Source organism: Pimephales promelas, chromosome 13 (assembly GCF_988280905.1).
Source record: "Pimephales promelas chromosome 13, fPimPro1.hap1.1, whole genome shotgun sequence".
Classification (NCBI taxonomy): domain Eukaryota; kingdom Metazoa; phylum Chordata; class Actinopteri; order Cypriniformes; family Leuciscidae; genus Pimephales; species Pimephales promelas.
This window is the reverse complement of record NC_142781.1, coordinates 14,132,847-14,157,218: the sequence shown is the minus strand read 5'-3', so window position 1 is coordinate 14,157,218 and position 24,372 is coordinate 14,132,847. Positions and strand designations below refer to the sequence as shown.

General features: G+C 39.4%; 2 protein-coding genes across 3 annotated transcripts in view; one reads left to right on the top strand and one right to left on the bottom strand.

The window, feature by feature from the left end:
- Nucleotides 1-24,372, bottom strand: part of ralgps2 (Ral GEF with PH domain and SH3 binding motif 2) — a 126,559-nt gene that overhangs the window by 22,343 nt on the left and 79,844 nt on the right. The gene's annotated exons all lie outside the window — the stretch shown is intronic.
- Nucleotides 1,535-24,254, top strand: angptl1a (angiopoietin like 1a). Its single transcript, XM_039693520.2, has 5 exons — nucleotides 1,535-1,848; nucleotides 14,064-14,955; nucleotides 19,476-19,669; nucleotides 20,637-20,907; nucleotides 22,226-24,254. The coding sequence occupies exons 2-5, from the start codon at nucleotides 14,166-14,168 to the stop codon at nucleotides 22,411-22,413; spliced, it is 1,443 nt and encodes a 480-aa protein (XP_039549454.2). The 5' UTR covers nucleotides 1,535-1,848; nucleotides 14,064-14,165; the 3' UTR covers nucleotides 22,414-24,254.

Here is a 24,372-nt window from a genome sequence, read left to right as displayed (position 1 = left end):
ACCAGATACAAAACATGCACAAAAAAGATAATAAAGATTTAATAAAAAAAATAAATAGACAAATTTAAAACTACACAGTATAGCTAATTTTAAGATCTCAGTCATAAGCTTGTGAGAAAAGAAAAGTTTTCAACTTAGATTTAAAAATCAATACATTCGGGGCACATCTAATATCTTGCGGTAGTTTGTTCCAGTCGTGTACAGCAGAGATGCTAAACGCAGCTTCCCCATATTTTGTTCTAACTCTGTGCTCCACTAACTGACCCGAGTGTATTGATCTAAGAGTCCTGTTAGGTTTATATTTTTCAAACATTTCGGAAATGTACTCAGGGCCAAAACAATTCAGTGCTTTATAGACTAAAAGCATCACTTTAAAGACTATTCTATAGTTAATTGGGAGCCAATGCAAAGTTTTAAGAACTGGAGTGATGTGCTCTATTCTCTTGGTCCCAGTTAATAATCTAGCGGCAGCGTTCTGAACAAGCTGCACAAATGAACAAATTGACTCAGGAAAAGATTTGTTCATTTTGATGAACGAGTTCGAACAGGAGAGTTACAAACGTGTGTTACAGTACAGAGCAAGGCGACCATTTGAGCTTATAAAACTTAAACTTTTTTTTTTTTTTTAAATGAGCGATCGTTTCGCTTGATAAGACCCTTGTTAATCATCTGGAATCGTTTAAAGCCCTTTGAACAGTTTGCAGTTTGTACTGAAACTGTCTTTTTGACCTTGAACAGTTTGGTGCCCAAGTAAAGTCCATTATATGGAGAAAAATCCTGGAATGTTTATCATAAAAAACCTTAATTTCTTTTCGACTAAAGAAAGAAAGACATGGACATCTTGGATGACATGGGGGTGAGTAAATTATCAGCAAAAGTTTTTTTTAAAAGTGAACTACTCCTTTAAGTCCCACTGAAGTCCGTCAGTCATACAATTTTGGAACAACATGATGGTGAGCAAATCGTGAATTTTCATCTATGAGTGAAACATCCCTATAAAGATCTTTCTGAAGCTCAGACAAGAGCCAAACACACAGTCGCGACTGCCCGCAAACAGCACTACTCCTATAAATTCATACAAGGAAACAAGGGAAGGACATTCTGGTCTCATTGGACAGATTGTTCAAACACATGCCAAAATGATCCTCAGTTTCCTCCTTCCATTTTAAACAAACATCTGAGAGACATGTGTGGGTAGATCATTATCTGTTCAACGTGTGCCATCCTCTCAGGACTCCTGAAAGCATGTGCGTTTAGTAAGACCACAGGAAGAAATCAGTGGAGTCCTGCGCTGCCTGGCTGTGAGCAAAAGCAGTCCTCTCAGTCGTCTCCACAGACCGCAAGCCTATTCTCCCCGAGTTCAGAGAGATCCCTGTCCACCGCTTGCCGCCCCCTCCTCCTCCCTTGAAGAATGAGAGGTTTGACGGGAGGTGAAACTTTAGAAGGGGTCGAGTGGTTCTGTCTCTATTTCAGCACCCGTTACATCAGAGGAGGAGTTAGGCTCTTCCCTCCAAAAAAGAGAAGGAGAAAAGGAAGAGGGAAAAAAAACATGCCCCAATCCCGTCCATCTACCCCCTCCCTCATCCTTAGTGAAAAACTGGAGTTGCTGTCCGAGAGTCTCCAGAAAGTAGCTGAAGGGTTCCAGAGCGCACTGCCCCAGATCCCGTGAACCCTCGGACAGGAGCTCGCTACAAGGCTGAGCAGCGTCCTGGGCACTGGGGATCCAAAACTGGGGGAGGCTTTAATATCCTTGGATAAAAGAGATGTGTGCAACTTTAAGGACTTTTAGAGAGCCACTGGGAGAATAAGGAATCACGGAAGACACGAAGGACCTCAAAGCAATAAAAGGTCAGAAGACACCTGGGTAAAAGTTCTTGACTCACTTGTTTGTTTGTTTTTCCACTCTACTATTTCAATTTTCATCCCTCAATCTGTCAGCAGCTGGAAGTTTACCTTCATTTTTGTTTGGAACAGGCCTTTACCTGTGCATTCTTTGTTTTTTCTGAATGAATTCTGACCTGTGCACTCAGCCAGGGTACGGGTGGGCCAAGCGGTCTAGTCATAGGGTCGTTCCGAGAGTTTGCATTGGATTACTTTTGTCTTTCTTCATAATCAAGAGCAGGGAAGTAGGACAAACATCAAAGGCAGAGAATTACCCAGAATTCCGCCTCTTATTCTGTTTGTTTGCTTTTCAGAAAAAGAGATGGGGTTTGACTCTTGGTGTTTTCTGGTCCACTTCGAGGTCATGCATTGGGGCCAAATGCATCTGGATGGGTGTGTTTGCTTGGTTAAGAGCTGCTCTCTCAGCATGTTTGGAGACTGATACTCTCATAGAGATTTCGACCGTGCTATCTAAAACATTGCCGGCTACTCTAGGCTTTTCTTAAAATGTGGCTTGTATTGAAGCATGTTTCTTGGTTGCCTGGTGCTCCTCATGGTTCCTCTGGCTGAAACTCTTGGAAATATGATTTACTGAGTAGCTATGTACTGTTAGTAGGGGATAAGGGACTCTATTCATAAAAAAAAATTAGTTAAGGAAAACAAACCTACCAAGACAGAAGGTCGTTTTACACTAACCACTTCCTCATGTAGAAACGTCTACCTTCTCTCATTGCGCACACACACCTCTCGGACTTGACACTGGGCATTCTGAAGGCTAATCACAAACCTAGTGTGTGTTGTAGCACCATTACCAATAATACCCTTGCACAAGGAACAGCGCCAGTAGACGTCAATTCGAACAAAACCAAATGTTGTAAATAAAGATGAAGAGGACATAATCTTACGTACAGAAAGAAATTTAACTGTTTTTTGCTTAGTGTGTCATGTAACGTGGTGCAACAAAAACAGTCAGATGCGATGCACAAATACATCCTCTGTAATAGTGAAAGCAAACCAAATGGCTAAAATTTGAAAGGTTAGAAAAACGTATGTTTCCTCTGAGAGTCATAAAGCTAGCTAAAATCCGCTCACAGAAAAAGCCGTTACTCTTCAGAGAACATTCTGTGCTGAAGTGTTGGCGCATGGTTCACCTGTAGCACATGTGAAACTTCTTAAATCTTCTGTCTTTCGCACTAAAAGACATCACTTCCTAGCATTACGTTAAACTGTAGAGAGATGCTGAAATGGGAAAACGTATTAAATATTTGCACTGAAGGGGTGACGGTAGAATGTGATGCCAAAGACTGCCATTGTTCAGATTTAATGGTCAATTCCTGTGGGTACTGGTGATGAATCGCATATGTGATGTTCGCGTGTCGTGAGCCTCTTTAAATGCATACGGATGCACATTGGGGCTGTTGTTTATTCATTTTAATTAATCGTTAATCTAAAAACAACACATGACAAATACAACACGTATGAATTTTAAAGCCGCATCATATTTTGTCAGAGAACTGATTCTAGATTTGCATTTCATGAAGGAAATATTAGAGTGTGCCCACATTCAAACTTTATTCTTAAAAGTTCTTAAAAACGGTTTAATAATAGAAAGGACACCTAAATGTAGCAATAAAACAAGGTTTTAATGTGGTCTGGCAGAATTAATTGAAGAAAGATTTGTTTAAATAAATGAAGATGAAGAAAAAGTAGTAAGATGAATTTCAATTCACCCTTGCACATGACCGATAAGAACCAACGCTTCTCTCTTAGAAAGTGTTCCGTTTATCGTCTTTCTTTCAACTAATTTAAACAGAAAAATACAAGCATTGCTTGTTCTCATCTGCAGTACTAATAATTAGAAACATGTGGAGATGAATTGGAGAAAGCAGAAATAAACACGGCTTCAAGATTTCAGGCTTCCTTCTTCCTCGGTTGTCTGTCATTTTAGCAGCCGCAATCCACTCTCAGACAATTTTTTCCAAATGTGACAATCTTAAAATTTAATCCTGCAAATGGCACACACTTTCATCTGCAAACTTACTCACCATTCTAAAAAAGAGCCTAATAAAAAAATCCAAGCTAAACATGAAAGGAATTTAAAGATTTGGGAATAATATATATATATATATATATATATATATATATATATATATAAAAGCTGTGTCCAACTAGGGGTCAATGACCTGATGCTAATTTGGCTTATCAATTCATTCAAAAATACAATTACATCATGCAATAAATAACTTTACCACAATTCTATGATGAGCATGTTTTTTTAGTTTCAAAATTAAAATTAATTTTGATAAGTCACATGGTGCAACCAACTATAAATCCTAATCTAATTATGACAAATGATATATCGTTGGAAAGGTCAAAGACTTCTAAATAAATATTCTACCCCTGTTTTGTTTTCCAAATTATGTAGGAACAATAACTGATGAATTTATGACAAGAGTGCACCTCAAAAAAATCTTAAATCTCAATAAATAAATAAATACTTTGTAAAATATATATATTTTATATAAAATAAAAAATAAATACTACAGTATATTTGATTTACTGTAAGTTTAAACTTCCATAACTTCAATAATTTCATTTGTTTTCAAGTGTTTTCTTTAAAACAAGACCAAACTTGGGTATATATTCCAAAGCATTCTTGAATTCCAACCATTTAAGTTTGAATAATGCATTCTCAAAAAGGGGGTGACAGCTAAGGGGTTAACATATTAGATATTTTTTTTTTTTTTTATGAAATTAAAGGTCATGTGGGGTAAGCTTTCAAAAACAATAATATTTTGTACACTTACATGCATTCAAGGTTTAGGGAAAATCTGTGACTTGCTGGTCACACCACATTTTAGTGACTGAACATCACTTTTTTTTTTTAAATGTTATGAAATCTTTTCAAAACAATTCGGAAGAAAATGTATTATAAATATTATCTACTCGCATATCATTTTTCTTCGTCAACATTCTTATTTGTCATTGATTTACTGAAAATAATTAACTTTCTAGCTGTTTTGTCAACGTTTTCAGTGTGATCATCCCTGAAGTCTGATTTAGCTTTGTGCAAGCAAACTGGAGTAAACGTTCTGCTCTGTCTCTCATAACTCGCATGTTCCCACAAATATAAGCAAGTTTTGAGCAGAATGAAGCTTCTGAGAGGCTTTAAAAAGAGCTTGTGGGTGGTGATCAGGACCAAGGTCTGAGCCTTCCAAACCACGTTCAATGAAAAGCTGCATTCTCTAGGACAGGCTTGCTTCTTTTTCCCTGCTCTCTCTTTTCTTTAGCTGTGGGCTCCAAACTCAATTAAAGTTGCCAAATGCCCAGATCTCACTTCATAAATTCATTACGTCATGCCCTGTTGGTCTCCATTCTGCCAGCACTCATTTCCTTCTACACTCTATGGGATGGAGTTAAAAACTGCAACTTGGGGCATGTTTTCCAATCTCCTATGACGAATTTTTCCTCCTTCCTTGCTCTTACGCTCTCTTCCAATCTTGCTAATTTTATCAGCATCTCCTCCTGATTGAACAAGAGCATATCATATGTTGACATATCCTTTGACTAAATTCTATAATGTTTGTTAAGTGGGTGAAAAAAACCTCGTTAATCCTCCTTAACCTTAAATTTGGGTCAAAAATGGGCATAGAAATGAATGAGAAAAACTGTAATTTAGAGCATTCAAAAATAAGCCAAAATAAGACACCAGGTGACAGCAAAGTCACTTTATCTTTAGGTTTTAGCTCTAAGAACTTATTGGAATGATATTTTAATGTAGTTAAAAAAAAGGAAATAAAACAAAAATAAGCATAATTTACATAGAAAATATGGTACTTTTTGAAGTAAATAAATAAAAAAAATACACCCCCAAAAAAAAAACAAAAAAAAAAAACACCACAAATGGATAGACAAAAATTTATCAAAGAAAGTGATCTAACTAGAGCCCGACCGATAAAGGATTTTGAAGGCCGATACCGATACAAATATTTGTGGGTTTTAAAATCCGATATATCGGCCGATATTTTTTTTTTTTAAATATTGTTGGATTTCACACACGTGTAAAAGAAAAGTCAACTTTTCTGCACAATACGTTTGATACTTTTTCTCTATGTCTAAATGTTCACTCCTCGCAAGTATAACTTACATTTTACAATGCAGGGACTGTAACTAGAGATATGCTAGTTATAAATACAGTAATCATTACTTGGCAGAAAAAGTTCACTGTTGTTTCCAAGCTCATTAATGTTAACGTTAGCGGTCTTCCACTGATGATAGTGGCATTAGCTAGCTTTGTGGTTAGCTAGTCTATGATGAGCCATAATTTAGCAATAGATAACGTTGTACTGCAAATTGTAAAACATACATAATATAACAGGCCAAGGAAAGATGATTGAAGCGTGTTTCGCCCGTTTTTATTTTTTTAAATATTCATTTATCGGCCATTATAACTACGATACCGATATTTTGGAAAATTCCTAATATCGGCCGATAATATCGGCAGGCCGATATATCGGTTTGGCGCTAGATATAACATTTATAATAAATAAAAATTAGGATCTCACCTGAGTCCTCTCACATTTGCCCACAATTACAGGATTAAGGGCAATAAAGTGAATACGGTTTGACGGCTACAAAAAATACTACCATAATGACAAACGTGGCCCGTATGTGATGCATTTATTGCACAGACTTCAGATTATAACAAAGCTGCTGTTTGTGTAGTCATCCTTCCCTTGTGTTGTTCCAATATAACGAATTTCATGAACAACAGTTAAAGCTACTCTTAAAGCTTCTGTTTCCAACAGTGCTGCCTCACGCATCCAAAAACAAATTCGGTACGGTCTCACATTTGTCCCTCTGTCATTGCCTCCTGGCCATCCCTCAAGTTGTTTCTCTTTTCTTTTCTTTTCCTTCCTTTCTTTTTTTTCTTCCTTGCTTTCTCATTGTGGAATATTTTTTGAAGTGCGTCTACGTGTTTACTGGACTGGCTGCCGTCATCTTGGGAAAGTCTGACAGCCAGATGTGGAATTCTTAGAAATATTTTTCAAAAAATACATTCTCTTTCAAGGAAAACAGACAAATTCTATTTAACTACCAAAATAACGTATGTGTCTGTGTGTAAATGCATGTGGTAAAATGGCAGCAATGGCTAATGGGATGAGCAAGGTACACTGTGAAAAATAAACCGTAAATTTTACGGTAAATTTTCCGGCAGCTGTGGTTGCCAGAACTTTACAGTTAAAAATACGGTAGGAACGTTAATGGTTTTACAGACTTAACTTAAAATTTACAGTAATAAAACTTAATTTATTTTCTGATAAAATGTGGATTTACCAACTTATTGATGTATTGATATCTGTTTTAGACCATTGTAATACACTGACAACCAACAATCATCACAGCAGTGATGAGAGTTACATGAGCAATCACAGCTCATCACAAATGAATACTTGTATAATGCAATACTTAATTAATGCACAGTGTCATTTACACAAACATTAAGCACCATCATGGTAACACACATGAAATTAAAAAAATGCAATAAACATTAATTTAACAACATTAAATGTAACATATAACCCTAATGTACATAACTGATTAGAAAAAAAAAACAATAAAACTATATGGAACCATAGTTATTTCAACAAAAATACATAAAATGAAGTGTCACACAGGGAATTGTGGGAATGTCAATTTACGGTATTTCACTGTAAATTATACAACGATTTGTTCTTTTCACTTTCAAAAACTGTAAATTTAACGGTATTTTACTGTAAAATTATATCACAGTTATTTGCCATGTATAGTACGGAAACTATCAAAGTAACTGTTTAAATGTAACATCTTGTTGAGTCATGGAACCACAGACTCGTCTCTTAAAATTTTATTGAGCTAGTTGTTGGGTTGACTAGCTCAGATCTTATTTCTTTCATAGTTTAGTGACTAATCATATAAACTTAATCTTGGCCATCTTGTACAAACAGCCCCATTCATTAGGACGTAAACAGCAACCAACTCTGGAACGTGATTAGAGATTTAGGTAACATCAGTTGTAGCATGCTGCATTACAAACCATTATGTTTGTCTTGGGACTTATTTGCTTTACAAATCAAATAAAAATCTTTATAAGTATTTCTCTATATTTTTCCTCGCCGTAGCGTTTTAAGACGCTACGTATCCTTGTCTAAACTTTCCAGCAATAACCTTTTGTCTCATAAAACTGTTTAAACTGACACTCCGTTTTCTGACTAATAAACTTTGCAAGAAAAATACAGGACTTTATGGCCCCATTTCAAAGCTTTCTTAACAAGAGTACAAACACCCTTAACAAAACACTTTATATTACCCGCTGTTTTCTAGTTAACCGTTTAAACAGCTCTCAACTGCCCAATCAAATTTTGACTTGAAACAGCTGACCAGAAATCAAAGACACTTGGGCATAAATCCCACAAAAACAAGAGCTCAAACTCTTTTACTCACTTCAGAGGAAGTCAATAATGTCATGCCAGACACCACAGGCTGAAACGAGGAGCTGGGCGCTAAGTGAAGAGAAAGCGAATGAGCTAACAACTGGAGCTCAGATCCAACCCTAAGCACGGCCAAGGAAAAACAGCTCCTGGTGGCCCACCAAAGCACATCGCATACAAGCAAGCAGGCCAGCCAGAAAGCAGCGTTTGCTATTGTGAAATTGACCACAAGTAGCTTAATAGATGATTAGATGAATCGACCAGGAATAGCTTGGCTTTTGAAAGAGCTTTTTCATCGTCTACATGCGTATTCAGAATGCTCTTATAAAGCCAAAACCATAAACTCAACAGAGCAGATGCTGATGTCAGCATCAACCCTATGGAGTGTTGTTAACAAGGCCAGACAAGAGGGTGCCATGTTGGACTCTTCAGCTCTACATGCTGGAATTACAAATGACACTTACTATAAAGACATTGAGAACATTAGAATAGATGGTGATCAAGTATAAATAAAAAAAATGGAAGAGTAAAAAGAGAGTGTGAGAGAGATTTGGCAAAGCTTCCTTCCAAGAAGCAAGTATAAACAAAACTCAGTAGCTATCCCTCTCTCTAAGCTGAGCTTTACAAAAAAATACTCTTGAGGAATAAAGGATTTTGGCAGCACTCTGTAAAAATATGGAATAAGTGAGACTTTATTACTAAAACAAATGTGTCCAGGCAACCCTTCTTCTGGGTTTTTGTAAGATGGATAACTGAGAAAAAAACAGGACAGAGAAAAAGATGATTTCTGTGATGAACTATAAAACCCAGGGACCCTGTTTAACCAAGTTTTGTTTGTACAGCAGTTTCCATTATGATATTCCATAGGGTTGTTCACACAGTATACGTTATTGCGACCAGAAAGAGAAAGACACAATGGAACCGATCGCAGTGGTATCGAGATGTACTTTTAAAAGTTCAACTTTTAATGACACGTTTTAAAAGAGTAGTTCACTTACTGATAATTTACTCACCCCCATGTCATCCAAGATGTCCACGTCATTCTTTCTTCAGTCGAAAAGGAATTAAGGTTTTTGATGAAAACATTCCAGGATTTTTCTCCATATAATGGACTTCAATGGGAACCAAACGGTTCAAGGTCCAAAAGACAGTTTCAGTGCAAACTGTTCAAAGCGCTTTAAACAATTTCAGACGATGAATAAGGGTCTTATCAAGCGAAACGATCGCTCATAAAAAAACAACAACAAAGTTTAAGTTTTATAAGCTCAAATGCTCGCCTTGCTCTGTTCTGTGACTCGTTCGTGACTCTCCTGTTCGAACTCGTTCATCAAAATGAACAAATCTTTTCCCGAGTCAATTCTTTCATTTCGTTCGTTCAATGAACCAAATGAGATGAAAAAAGATTAGTTCATTTTGATGAACGAGTTCGAACAGGAGAGTCATGAATCACAGAACAGAGCAAGGCGACCATTTGAGCTTATAAAACTTTAACTTTGTTTTTTTTTTTTGTTTTTTTTTCCTCAATGAACGATCATTTCGCTTGAGAAGACCCGTATTCAACGTCTGGAATCGTTTAAAGCCCTTTGAATAGTTTGTACTGAAACTGTCTTTTGGACCTTGCACCGTTTGGTTCCCACTGAAGAGCATTATATTGAGAAAAATCCTGGAATGTTTTCATCAAAAACCTTAATTTCTTTTCAACTGAAGAATAACATGGATATCTTAGATGACATGGGGGTGAGTAAATTATCAGCTAAAGTTTTTTAAAAGTGAACTACTCCTTTAACCTAGGCACTGATGATGTGAGACGCTGATAAAGTTGTAAGATACATTGCAATGTCAAAGACATCCATTAATACATATTCCTAAAGAAATACAACAAACACAGCTGGAAAAAAGAACTTGTTTGATTTAGCTTTTTAGCTGCAAAATGGGCTGATGTCTTTGACAGTTAACGTCTTGCTGCTTTTTCAGTGTCTCGTTCATGAGCGCCTTGTTTTAGGATAGCATGTCAAGATCCTTGGTTCTTTCCAATGATCAGTACTGCGCCTCAAATTTTTAAATGCAAAAAACAAAACAAAAAACAACTCAATGCCCAATGCAGTGGAACTGCTAGGATTTAGTCTGACAACCAGCATGACTGATGTTCGCAGAGTCAAACCCAATGAAAACAAGAACACGGATTAAATGTTCATGTGCTACACTTGTTGGTGACATCATAACAGTGATACTGACTTCGTAAAAACATCAGAGGAACCCAAGGGTATCAGAACAGTCTGGAAGCCGTTCTGGAAGCTCTATGAATTATTGCTATTAACAACACAAGAAGAGCCAATTGGCTGGAACAGTAGAGGATCACAGCTGTCCATACATCACAACAAAAGCTAAAAGAGGATGATGAAATGAACCCTGGGAACACTGAGTAGACTGTATAGAGTGTGGAGCTGTATTACTCAGATGGATGGGGAAAGGATAGGGAGCCATTGGGATCACCATAGAGCAGTGGAGAGAAGAAAAAAGCTGAAAAAAATCCACATTTAAACACTAATTACATTAACCTAAGCTTGCCAGTTAACTGGTTATCCTAACTATTGACAGCTCTTGTGCGAAGGGAGCTCAGAGGAGCAAACCATTTATACTGAAAACTGTTGTAACAACTGACAAAAATGTTAATATTTCCATTTATTCATTTGGCAGACTCTTGCTTTTTCCAAACGTGAAAGTCAAATATACAAGTCAAAATACACACAGATTGCGTGTTGCCTGGGAATCGAACCCATGGCCTTGGCATTGGTTGCGCAACACATTACTAGCTAAGCTACAGGAATTAAAAACAGTTAAATGAGATGTTACGTTAATCAAAAGCAGAATTGCACATTCACATCTTATGTAGCCCACAAGCAATCACATACCTTCGCTGTCTATAACTATTTATTAGTGACGGCGAAAGGTCAAGAGACTGCGTAATGGAGACAAATGCAGCCCTCCGTTTTATGGCTGAAGGGAGGGAGAGAAAAATAAGCAAATTAGAAGGTAAGAGTTTTCCTCTCAATCCCTCAAGTTAGCATCTGAACCGCTATGTGCTGAATTGTTCGGTTTTGGCATTGGCCGACATTTTCACATCTGTTCTGGATATGTTAGCTGCCCATTACTACGCCCAAGCCAAAATATTTTGAATTGTTTTTCCTGTGTGATTGTGAAAAATGACAGGAGGGAATCCAGTTGACTTAGAGTCCATTAATAGTTCGAGATAATTAGGTTGAGTAAGTCAGGTCCCTCAAGTAGAGAGTGAGAGAAAGTGATGAAAATGAAGACAGACACAAATGGAGACAAATCATCAGGTTTCCGGACAGCACAAAATCTTCTTTTCCCATGAAGTCAGGTTCAAGGCCAGGTGTCTTGTTTGGCAGACCAGCCAGAAGTACGATTATGTATGCGACCCACTTTCTCCACTATTGCCCAGACTTTTCCTTAAAACCTTGTCTTACACAATTCTCACTTTCTAATCTCTTCACTCCACACATCATGCTTCTCAAAGCCTGTAGCCTGCAGTGTCAAACTGCTCCAACGTGTATGATTAGTTCAGAGCCGATTAGGCTGCTTTTGGCTGTGGCTTTCATTCCACTTTATGTTTTGAAAGACAGAGCCAGCCGTTTTGAAACCCACCCCTAAGCATAGGTTAGCTTTAGATTACGGACTACATTCAGTCAGAACCAGGCGGTAAAGCATTCAAGCAAACAACATATAAAGTTATATTGAACAAAGTTATAAAATAAAGCAACTGAGGGAGAGATCAGAATAAAAAACTCTATAGAGGCCACTGACCTGGTTCAGTTAAACAAGTAAAGGAAAGGGAAACTGCTTATAAATCTGGTTCTTTCGGACAAGAAACCGATTCACAGATTCCAACATGTTCCAATATCAAATGTTGTGCTTATGGGTCATAGTAACACTCTTAATCCAACTCTCATTCCAATTAAAATGTCAGCAACATTCTTAGAGAGACAATATAGTGTTCCAGTGGAGCTGATGTTGGAGAGACCTTGTATCTGCAGACACATCTTTGGTCTCGCAACAGCTAAGCTGGCAGAATTGCTGACTGAAAAATGTGTCTGTATAAACAGGGAGGGGAACCCGGAGCGAGCACATCTAGGTGTTGATGAAAAGCAGAGCTCAGCATGGAGGGAAAGGTGATACTGGGATTAAAGGAGCCTAACGCAGCTCCCGGAGAGTACTGCTATGCCAAAGACTGAAGACATGCTGGGATACTCAGAGTGGGAGATTGTTAAATACTGAACTCTTTAGAGTGGGAAACACAGCAGGATGTAAGAGCACCTAGGAATTTTATCCACTGAACCCTGTAGAGAAAAGGGTAGCGAGTTACAGAGCAGGAGTTAGGGTGGGAGAATGGTTAAAGTCCACACTGAAGATGGGTTTTGTGTATAAAATGCCATGGTGATGACATCATAGGAGTGATGATCTGTTAGCAAAGGATCTGAAACATCTGGACATGGGCATGTGTTAGTGTTAGTGGATGATGTGAAGCATCCAATGTGTGTTTGATTTAAGTGTCTGAGACAAGGCTGAATAGCACCAGGGTGCCTGTGAGAACAGGAGTAAAGGTTGTACAACATGCCGAACTGCTAATACACATACTTTTTCGTGGCAGCATTCCATTAACATTGAAAGAGACAAAAATACCTCGGCCTTGTCGATGTGTCTAGAACAGAAATATTTAATGCAATGTGTAAGACAAAACAAACGTTTTGAAAGGTAGGGCCCTATAATTGGCCAATTAACGCGGAATCTAGTGTTAACGCGGAATTTTACATATTTGGAATGCAATTCGTTTTTTGTGTGGGAGAAGAACATATGTCTGGGGAAAATGCAGAGAGACGGGGAAGCAAATCTGGGCGACACAACCCCTCCCGTCATTTCAGCTCATGATGGCATCAAAACAATAGCAGCGTTTCCACTGAAAGCATGGCGAAGCGGCTCTCCACGGCTCTGCTTTCGTCGGCAAAAAAGTTAAGAAACTCGTCGCACACACACACAAACTCCGCGCACGTCTGTCTATGAGGTGCCGGACGGAGTGTGTGTGTCCGAGTCGAGAGCGCGCGCGAGAGACTACGAGACAGCACACTCAACAGTGCGCGCGAGAGAGACCGAGTGTGTCCGAGAAAGCGCTCGACAGTGCGCGCGAGAGACAGAAGATGCGTCCCAATGTGCATACTATGCCCGAAATAGTATTGACAGTTACTAATGTCACATACTATTTAGGATGGATAGTATGCACATTACGACACAGCTAGATTGGGACTTTTATTTTAACTTATATAAACTAATATAATTTATTTTACAGGACAGTTTAAAGCTCATAACTATATTTTGTTGTTACTTGAAGTACTTGAGTGCAGTGTTATGTTGCATCATGCAGTATTTGTGATTTTAAGAGTAAATGCCTATTTTATTTCTGTACATTTTAATCATTAACATTAAAAGCAACATTAAAAGCTCTTTTTACAACTAAAATAACAGTAAAGGGTAAAAAAAAAAAAAACTGAATTCCCAAAAATTAAAACGGAAAAAACGGAATTTGCAAAAATTTAAAATGGAAAAAACGGAATTTGGGAAAAAATAAAACAGATTTTATAGGTAAATCGAGGATGTGCAAGATTACTGATTGGCGGCTGATTTTCTCTCTCTTTACAGGTGAATAATTGGATTTGCCACTGTCGGGAGGTTGAGGCAGAGAAGAGTAAACAGAAGAAAAAAAGCAACCAAAAAGTAGGTGAGGTGATAACAGAAGCAACCATGAGATGTGTAACATGGTGCATGGGCATCATTCTCTGCCTCTCCATCTGCTTGCTCAGCAAGTGCCACTCAGGAATGGAACTAATGCAATCTCGTCAACGGCGAGCACCTGCCGATGACTCCAAGAAATGCTCCTACACTTTCCTGATGCCCCAGCAGAAGATCACAGGCCCGATCTGCGCCTCTGCTACCGGACCTGAACCAGACAAAGACCGGGTGACACGTATGGACATTGCTGACGTGCGGGAGGTCCTTTCCAAGCAGCGACGGGAGATTGAAATGCTGCAACTAGTGGCAGACGTGGACGGGAACCTGGTAAATGAGATGAAGCTTCTACGCAAAGAGTCTCGTAACATGAATTCCAGAGTGACACAGCTCTACATGCAGCTGCTTCACGAAATCATCCGCAAGAGGGACAACTCCCTAGAACTGGCGCAGCTGGAGAACCGCATTTTGAACGTCACCACGGAGATGCTCCGACTGGCCTCCCGTTACAAAGAGTTGGAGCTGCGTTTCGCAGGCCTTGCTGCCACAGTCAACAACCAATCGGTGCTCATCTCCGCCCTGGAGGAGCGCTGTCTCCGTGGATATGGACGTCAAGATCTGCCGGCCGTGCCTCCGCTGGTTCAGGTGGTACCGGAGAGTATTCCGGCCAACAATAACCGCTTCACCAATGAGATTCAGAGAGACAACAACAACCGAGCATTTCCTAGAGGATCACGAATGGACGCTCCAACGCCCGACCCGCTGGGAATCCCACCACCCCCACAGGGCACCCTCACTTCAGATGGTAAGTGACAAGGGACAGGGAGACAAAATCACTTGACATATATGATAGAATTCCCGAAGCTCTTGATAAGTCAAGCCACGTGTTTCACAATCTTACAACAATCATTGTAGGCACTGAAAAAGTTTGCAAAAGGTAGCTTCAAATGAGGCACTTATGACCAACCTTCGGAAACCTAAAATAAAAACAATTGGACTTCTGTTCGACTAAAGATGTTGCTCACCCCTGATGGCACTACATGTTTCCAATGAGAGTGGCATTGAGATCTCATCCTTCTGAAGCATGAACACATAGCCAGGATCAGATAGTGCACTGTTGTAAGGCCAAACGTTACGGAGACAAATCACAGAATCCTCTATATTGCTCCTGCAGAATCCTCTCTGGCAGCCCATGAAAACAAAATATGAGCTCATGGATTCCTGAGCGCACACGTGAAAACATGCACTCCTGGAAAAATCCTTTTTTTCATTTAAGAGGGTCAGAGCAGAGTGAAGTTGAGGAACTGGTAGGCTAAGCTGGAATGGGCTTCTGTACGTCTACTCTATAAATGCACCAAAACGTATCTGTCCAGTGAGTGAGTGAAGATACACATAGGAACAAGCAACATAAAAGCAACAAGGTGTCTTCAAGCACTTGCAAAAAAAAAAAAAGCAAAATTAAAAATAACATTTTCCCTCCTTCACACACATGCAAGATAGTGATGCCGCCTCTGTAAACAAAACTAAACTTAAAAGCAATTTACATGACCATGTGTTCCAAAAAAACCGTTGCTTCAAAAATGGGGCAAGCTGTTGTTATATAAGACAATGAAGGCATTAGACCATCAGACAATGAGAAAAACAAAAGAGGTGCCAGTGTAAGCAAGCACATCCCACTAAGTATACCACTGCTGCCATTATTTATGACTACTAAAAGACAAAGTGAGAGAAACACATAATTTGAGAGTACACATTAAAATTGTCCATTCTTGAAGACGTTTTACTGTACAAGACAAATAAATCAGACATGATGGCTCTCACTCTTTCTGCCCTTCTTAGCAGTATAAAGTCGACATTTATGCCACTTTCAAGACTACATCCCTGCTTGACTGATTTTACAGCCATGTAACTGTCAGTAAAAGGCAAAACCATGATAAAACACAACTTTACACAAAGGAATTCATTAAGTTTGTAACTTTAGAGAGAGGTAAACCCATGTTTGCGACATGTATAGTTAGCAGCAGCAATGCTCCAAAACATAATGAGCTACCTGGATGTATAAAGCCTATATAGACCATTTTGCAAGATGTAAACACTGGTCCAGAAACACTTCCTGTTTCAGTTTGTAACTGTTTTCTTTATTTCACATGTAAAGAAAACATATTAAAGATGTTTGTTTAACTTTTTAATTCAGTTTTATATGTTCTGTTGGTTGTATTTTATCCCAGCTTTTATGTAGTGTTAAAAAACTGAAACATGAAGTGCTTCTGGACTAGTATTGTTTACATCTTGCAAAATGGTCTATAGGGAGCTATCTTCTAAGACAACAGAACCTCATAAATGTCTGAAATTTAAAATGCTTTTTCAAACATGTGAAAAAGTGTATCTTAAGCGATAATCAGCTAATTCTCATAGCTAATTTCAACTGACATTAGCATGCTGCTAAGCTAATGACACTCAGTACAAGCTTTACTTTTTAATAATGAATCTAATATAGAAATCTGTTTATAATAAACATTTTCCATGAACTTGGTTCAAAATTTCAGAGAGAGAAAGAGATATTTTTATGGCATACCTTTAGCCTTCACATAAGCCCCTTTTCCACCAAAGCATTTTGAGAGACGGTTTGGAGCCGCTGCCTGCGCGCGAACCAGTTCTTTGTGTTTCGACAGCCAAAGAACCGGTTCTCGGGCAGGAAAACTGGTTCCAAAGCGGCACCAACTCTTAGCTGGACTAGAACCGTTCTTTTACCACGTCATGCTTACATCGGGGGCACTAAACATCTTTTCTGACCATAATAAAGGATCGCAAAGCCAAGAGAAACATTTGCACAAACACGATGGAGTCCGCCTTTGTAATTGTTATGCTTGAAGTTCAAGTGTTTCTATTTTTGTAATTTTTTTTATTGAAGACATTATAAGCAAAGAAGAAAACAGTCACACAATATGGAACAAATAAATGGAAAGAAAAAAAAAGACACAAGACATGGGTACATAACTTATCAGACAAGATTACATATCAAACGAAAAGATTAAAAGACTTACATATTTCAATTGTTTTTAAAAGCTTTCTTGGTACACGAGTTAGAGATAATCTGAAAGTAATGTTGTATTTGCAAGCGTTTCTAGCGTTTCTAAGACGTATGGCGACGTACACAGTGACGTAATGACATAGTTCCCTGGGCGCTCTAGTCAGTGGAAAAACAAATAGGTCCTGTACTGAAGCGGTTCGCAAGTTGAACCAACTCCGAACCAACTTTGAACCAGCACCAGTTCCAAACCAGTTCTCTTTTTGATGGAAAAGGGGTAATAGAGAGCACAGCTATGACACCTAAAAACGCTATCTAGGTGGGCAGCTCCCTTGGTTTTGGAACATATCCAAGAGAAAAAATACATTTTGACTGTCACCTAATGACATCCTTCAACACAATGGAAAACATCTACAATTCTCCAAAGAAGCACTTATACTTCGTAAGGCCAAATACGCAAGCCCGTGAAAGTGTGATATTGTGGTTTTGGGCTACAGCCATAAGTGATAAAGTCTTGAGTAGGTGTATACATATTACAACCATCAAACCTTTACAAACACAGCCTCCAGTGGTAGGTCTCTCCAATTCCAGTCTCTTTCACATATCCACATTTCACAAAAAACATCTCAACCGCTTATCCAGCAGATCTTCAGTCTGAACCAAAGATTTAAACAATGATACAATCTCTAAGTTCCCGAAGCAAACGGCTCCAGAGTCCAGGCTCTCATGCGGCCAAGGCAATTCAATAGGGCCCCATTCTCTTGTGACCGACCACTAATGAAAGCTCAGTATAGCCCACTTCACCTCAGAACACAGAGAATTACAACCGCAGCTGACCAAAGCAAAACACTCTTCTAACCTCCGGGGTTGTACAGTACAGTTTTTTATGTTTTGGCCAGTGAAGATGTATCATTACTGTAACCCCCCCCCCCCAAAAAAAAAAAAAAAAACAGTAGCTGCTCAGAGAGTGGTTTTGGATGACTCTAAGACTCAGTTCTGTTTGAGGGTCCTCCTCGACCCAAGCAGAGAAAACACCCATTCCCCCGACACTGCCGATGCCTGCCGCTCGAAGCCGCCGGCACAATGCCTGTCTGTATGAGCTCAATGGCTGTCATTCATGGACAGGCGGTCAGGGCCACACTGGGACCTGGCTGGTTAACACAGCTGTTTCAGCACAGCAGGAGCTACTGAAGAACTTCCTCTCAACACAGGAAAACTCCTCTTATACAACACCCCAACCATATCGCCCAAAAGGGTATTTGCCAAAAGGGAATCTCGCTATCTTCCGCTCTCATTCTACAAAAGGGAATCTCGCTTTCTTCCTCTCTCATTCTACATCTCTGGCTCACCCCTATATGACTGATAATGATTTTAGCTTAAGCTCAACTATAGAGGAAAAAGAAAAATAAGCGGAAAATAACCAAAGGAAGAGGGAGTCGCAGAAGGCCTGAGCTGGCGTCTGGGCATGGTAACTTCATCAGGACAAAGAAGGGTATTTATCTTTCAGCCAAATCTAAAGTGCTGGGAGATCCCAGGGCAGAGATGATGAGTCCAGAGACCAGGGAGAGCATTCAGTTAAAATAACAGCATCTCTCTATGGACAGGAAAACTCCCCAAACTGATTTGAGCCCTCTATATTAAGTGTCCAAAATATTGCAGTCCCAAATACCAACCAAAGCCACCTAAACACGAGACACTGGAACCAGCCAGTACATTTTACAGTGTTAAGGTCCATTTCAAAAGGGGTAATAGCTATTAACATCCCCACCAACAGATGCGAACATTGTTCATCATAAGCATGTTGCAGTTACATGGTCTGTTCCTTTAAATGCTCAAGCCCTTTAAAATTGGGTGGATTTGAATAGGCTGTCAATATTTTTATTGTTCATCAGCATGATGAAAATAGTTCAGAATGGGATTTCAATGTTGTTATTCCTCTGTGACATTATTGTTATATTTTTTTTTGTTAAAAGAGACATGCACACCATGACGAAAACAACAAAACAACATAAGAAAAATCTATAGAGAATACGATTATTTTAAATATTCCAATTAGTCAATGTTGGGGATGACCCGCTTGAGCTGCACGAGATTAATCAGATATACAGTACACACAAGCATAATATTACAACAAAATAATGAGAATGCACAAGTGAATCAGAGCTAATTTACGAGCTCGAAAGAATGCGCAAGTCACGTTGGGAATGCAAATGGTCTTCATCAACGTATCTGTACTGGTCCAGATATTACACACTGAAGTGAGAAACCTAGTTTACTTTTCTCCTTGTCTTCCTCAGGCCCGTTCAGAGACTGTTTTCAGGTGCGGCAGGCGGGGCACAGCACCAGTGGGATGTATCTGTTGAAAACAGAGGGTAATGATAGGCTGATTCAGGCCTGGTGTGAACATAAATTAGACAACGGAGGCTGGACCGTTTTTCAGCGAAGGAAAGATGGCTCGGTCAACTTCTTCAGGAACTGGGAGAACTACAAGGTAAGGGCCCACAACACAGAGACCAGAGCATGCTGCAAAAACTAAGAAACGAACGAGCAGTAAAGTCCTCTTTTTTTCCTATCTCGTTATCCAAATTTAGAAAGTCTAAACATTTGATAAGAATCAGGGAAATACGGCAGCCACTGGGACAGCCTCACCGTCTGCTCCACATCCCTGTCATGCGAGTGTGGATGTGTGAGATAGATGGAATGTGCAATGAGATTCCCAGTAAGGCCCATTAGTGATTTACTAGTTCAATTCTCAAGACTTTTCAGTTATATAGATTTGTTATATCAGGGGTTTAGATTATCAACAATTACATGAAAATAAGTAATGACTAATATCAAAAGCAGCTGAGAAATTTGATAATATTAGTTTATGGTATTAGATCATTGGTAATAAATAAAACATCTAAGCTATGTATTCCACAACACGTTTCCTACAGCATTAGTGCTGAACAGGAAAAGACATTTCACCTTCAGTTGGGGAAACCAAAAAACTATAGATGTGATGTATAGGAGGCTTGTAGACCGAAAGAACATAATTCATTCTCTTTCCAGGAGCAATGGCCCTAAAATGACCATTTTCCCCCTGTACGCTGCTGAAATCGGTGGAAAAATCTAGTTATGCCTTTCTAAAGTAGCTCTCAAGTTCCCTGCAAAGTCTGGCTTGGGAGTGTGACTTCACCGATTTTGTCAAAGTTGAGTGTTTACTTGCCAAAATGAGTGAATTGTAAGTCCAGAGTTGAAGGCCTCGTACAGAAAAAATACCTCAAATCCTCCTCACTGACACAAATGAAATGAAAACAAGTAAAATAACTGCACAAAGCCAGGGGAACACATAAATCCACTAAGCGCACTCAAGACTTAGATGAGCTATTTCCATTGGAGAAAAGATCAAACTTCTCTCTCACATACTTCGTCTCTATTACGGTTTCTCTTATTTACTCCCTCCTTCTCCCACACAGAAAGGCTTTGGGAACATAGATGGAGAGCACTGGCTGGGCTTGGAGAACATCTATAACCTAGCCAAGCAGGGGGACTACAAATTGCTGGTGGAGCTGGAGGACTGGGTTGGGAAGAAGGTCTATGCAGAGTACAGCAGTTTCCATCTGGAGTCTGAAAGTGAAGCCTTCAGGTTGAGACTGGGCACCTACCAGGGCAATGCCGGAGACTCCCTCACAAGCCACAATGGAAAACCCTTCACAACGCTCGACCGGGATAAAGACGCCTTTACAGGTCAGATGCTAACAGCCAGTTAGATCAGTACGATTGCATTTTTTTTTTTTAAATCCTTGGCATATGTTATAACTACTTATATAAATATATAAAAACCTTACAAGGGAAACATTTATTGGAATTACAGCAAGTAGAATTTATTGCTTGTTGTCCCTACATGCAAAACAAAGCATTGAGAACTTTGTAAGTGTACAGACCGTTTAGTAAGAAGATACTTTATAAAGAGCCCACTTCAGGTTGGTGGAGAGATCCTTCCTCAAGTGGAGGAGATTAAGTATCTTGGGGTTTTGTTCACGAGTGAGGGAAGGATGGAACGGGAGATTGATAGACGGATCGGTGCAGCTTCTGCAGCAATGTGGTCGATGTACCGGTCTGTTGTGGTAAAGAAGAAGCTGAGACATAAGGCAAAGCTCTCGATTTACCGGTCAATCTACGTTCCTACTCTCACCTATGGTCATGAGCTTTGGGTCATGACCGAAATGACAAGATCCTGGATACAGGTGGCCGAAACGAGCTTTCTCCGCAGAGTGGCTGGGCGATGCCTTAGAGATAGGGTGAGAAGCTCGGTCACTCGGGAGGAGCTCAGAGTAGAGCCGCTGCTCCTCCACATTTAGAAGGGTCACCTGAGGTGGCTCAGGCATCGGTTTTGGATGCCTCCTGGACGCCTTCCCGGGTAGGTGTTCTGGGCACGTCCCACTGGGAGGAGACTCCGGGGAAGACCTAGGACACGCAGGACAAACTATGTCTGCCGGCTGGCCTGGGAACGCCCCGAGGTCCCCCAGAAGAGCTAGAGGAAGTGTCTAGGGTGAGGGAAGTCTTTGTAGGGTGAGGGAATTGAGGGCATCTTTGCTTAGACTGCAGCCCGCGCGACCCGGCCCCGGGTAAGCGGAAGAAGATGGATGGATGGATGGATGGATGGATATGCCCCCATATATTAGCATTATATGATAAACAGTTTTAGAGATAAAACTCTTTACATTCAGTTATCCTGAAAACAAATCTCAGAGAACGGTCGACGGGTACCAATGTTTTATTAGACCAAAGGTTCATTTTGCGCCGGAGTTCTCCTTTAACTTTCAGGCACGGTTTAGTCAAGCCATCATTCCAAATGTCATACGACTGTCACAGCTCCAAAGCTAATAATGTCCCACTGCAGATTTGATTGCCAATGATGCTTGATTCGTTTTATCAGGAATGCACCAAGAAACTGTCCTTGAGTTGACAAGGGTTGTCTGGAATTGGTTCTGACATGAGCAAAAGCTTTGAAAATGTGTCGTCATTCTTATTGCATTCTCTTCTCCATATTCTTCTATCACAGGCAACTGCGCTCATTTCCACAAAGGCGGCTGGTGGTACAACGCGTGTGGACAAACCAATCTGAACGGCGTGTGGTACTCCGGTGGTGTGTATCGCAGCAAGTTCCAAGATGGGATCTTCTGGGCGGAGTATGGAGGCGGGTTCTATTCGCTCAAATCAGTCCGTATGATGATCCGGCCAATAGACTGAGGTTCACCCCAGGACCTCACCCTCATTTCACATGAGTCTAAATCGCTTGAATGTACTCATAACTCACTTCAGCACTTATTTATAATCACACATTTATGTTTATGAGGACTGACATGTATAACACAGTATAGTCGTCATTGGTAACAACAGCATAACAAATCGTGAAAAGGAGTTAAAGGACATGCGTTTAACCAGACTTGAACACCGATGCCATTTGGTCTGTTGAACAGTCCATCGGAATTCAGAGAAGACGACGTAAAAAACTAAAAAGTTGGAGTCGGATGACAACACGGTCAACTTCAGGATCTCCTGCTCTTCTCCATCTCCTAAATTTTCCTTTTACTGTTTACTTCTTACATTCTTCTCCACTGCAATATCTTCATTGGTGTCTGTTCCTTCTGACTCTCCCTCATTGATTGGACTGACGACTTCAAAGCCTCAATCGCAGGTTTTTAATTAAAGATCTTTGGCCTCTTGCTTTGGAGGCTTGTCTGTAACAGGACTAGCACTGGGCTGAACCGTTCACCAGGCCCCGTCTGCATTCGGGGGTAACGTTGGTCTGTAAATATACTTCATGTTTAATAGTTGTTTGTTTTTGTAAGAGTTAATTTAAGGACTCACCTCCAATCCACAGTATTCATTTGTTATTTATATACCAGTGATCTGTATTTATTACAGTTATAATCCTCCAATCATCTATTTAACCCCGATTATGATGTACCATTGTGCTTTTGACAAACTTTTGAATACTTTTACCAAAAGAGAGAGAAAATTACATCCAGGGTTGTAACCACCATGTACATTGAACTTCCAGCTCAGAGGTTGATCAATATGCAGCTTCAACTTCCAGCTTAGAGGTCAATCAATATGCGTTTTTCAAAGTCTAAATCTTAAATTCAATATTATTTCGTCCACAATATAATACTGTATGTTTTCAAGTGAAACAAGATATTCAACAAGTGGGAGTTGATTGGACTGTGAAAAGCAGACATTAAATACCATAATGGAGCCAAACCAAATATGAGTTTGTTAAAACAGTTGGTTGAGATTATCCAACTGTTTGTGTGGCTTTATTTTAGGAGATAAAGTAGTTGCAGAGTATTATGAGCAAGCATTCAGAACTCTGGAATTGGCATCCTTTCAGGTAATGAGTTGAAATTTTAAGTAAATTGGTCATGCTTCACATGAAATGAAATTTATCAATCAAAAGTTAATTTATTACAAAGTATAAAACCCTAAAAAAGGCCTTTAAACTCTTATAACTTTCAGACAAGGCTTATTCAAGCCATCATTCAAAGTTTGTCTTGATGAATCTTCATTTTCTAGCTACACTTGTAGTTCGAATATATGGATTTTTTTTTGAATTTCAAAACATATAAATTGTACTACTTAAAATTCAAATTGCAATTCTGTATGTTTTCGCAACCTAAGTGAAAGCAGAAGTTAATAGCAAAATTAGCACCAATTAAATAATGTGCACCAATAAATTGGTCACAATAAGGCCAAGAATGATAATTATGTAAGTAAATGTGGTCCATTTTGATTTCATGTTGAGTTTTTCAATTGGTCTACCTTCATTAATTGGTTACACCACTTACTGGCTCACAAACTATAGGCCGAATTTATGCTAGACTACCTTTATAAAAATCACACAAACTGATTTACTCCATCAACAGGGGGATGGACACACTTATGCCCGAATATAATTTTGGTATGAATGAAATGAAATACATTTTTGTTTAAATGATCTCTGAATCCACTTTTAACACTGCAACACTGAATAAAACAGCGTCCAAAAGCCTGAGTGAACCATTTTTTTCGTACAGTATACTATATATGAAGTCACAGCTGGCTTTTCAATTACACCATTGACTTTTCTGCGGTATGAGCAGGAGTGTGTGTGCGAGAGTGTTCAGAAACAGAGATTTCATGTCAAAAGTATGCAGACATGTGAAAATG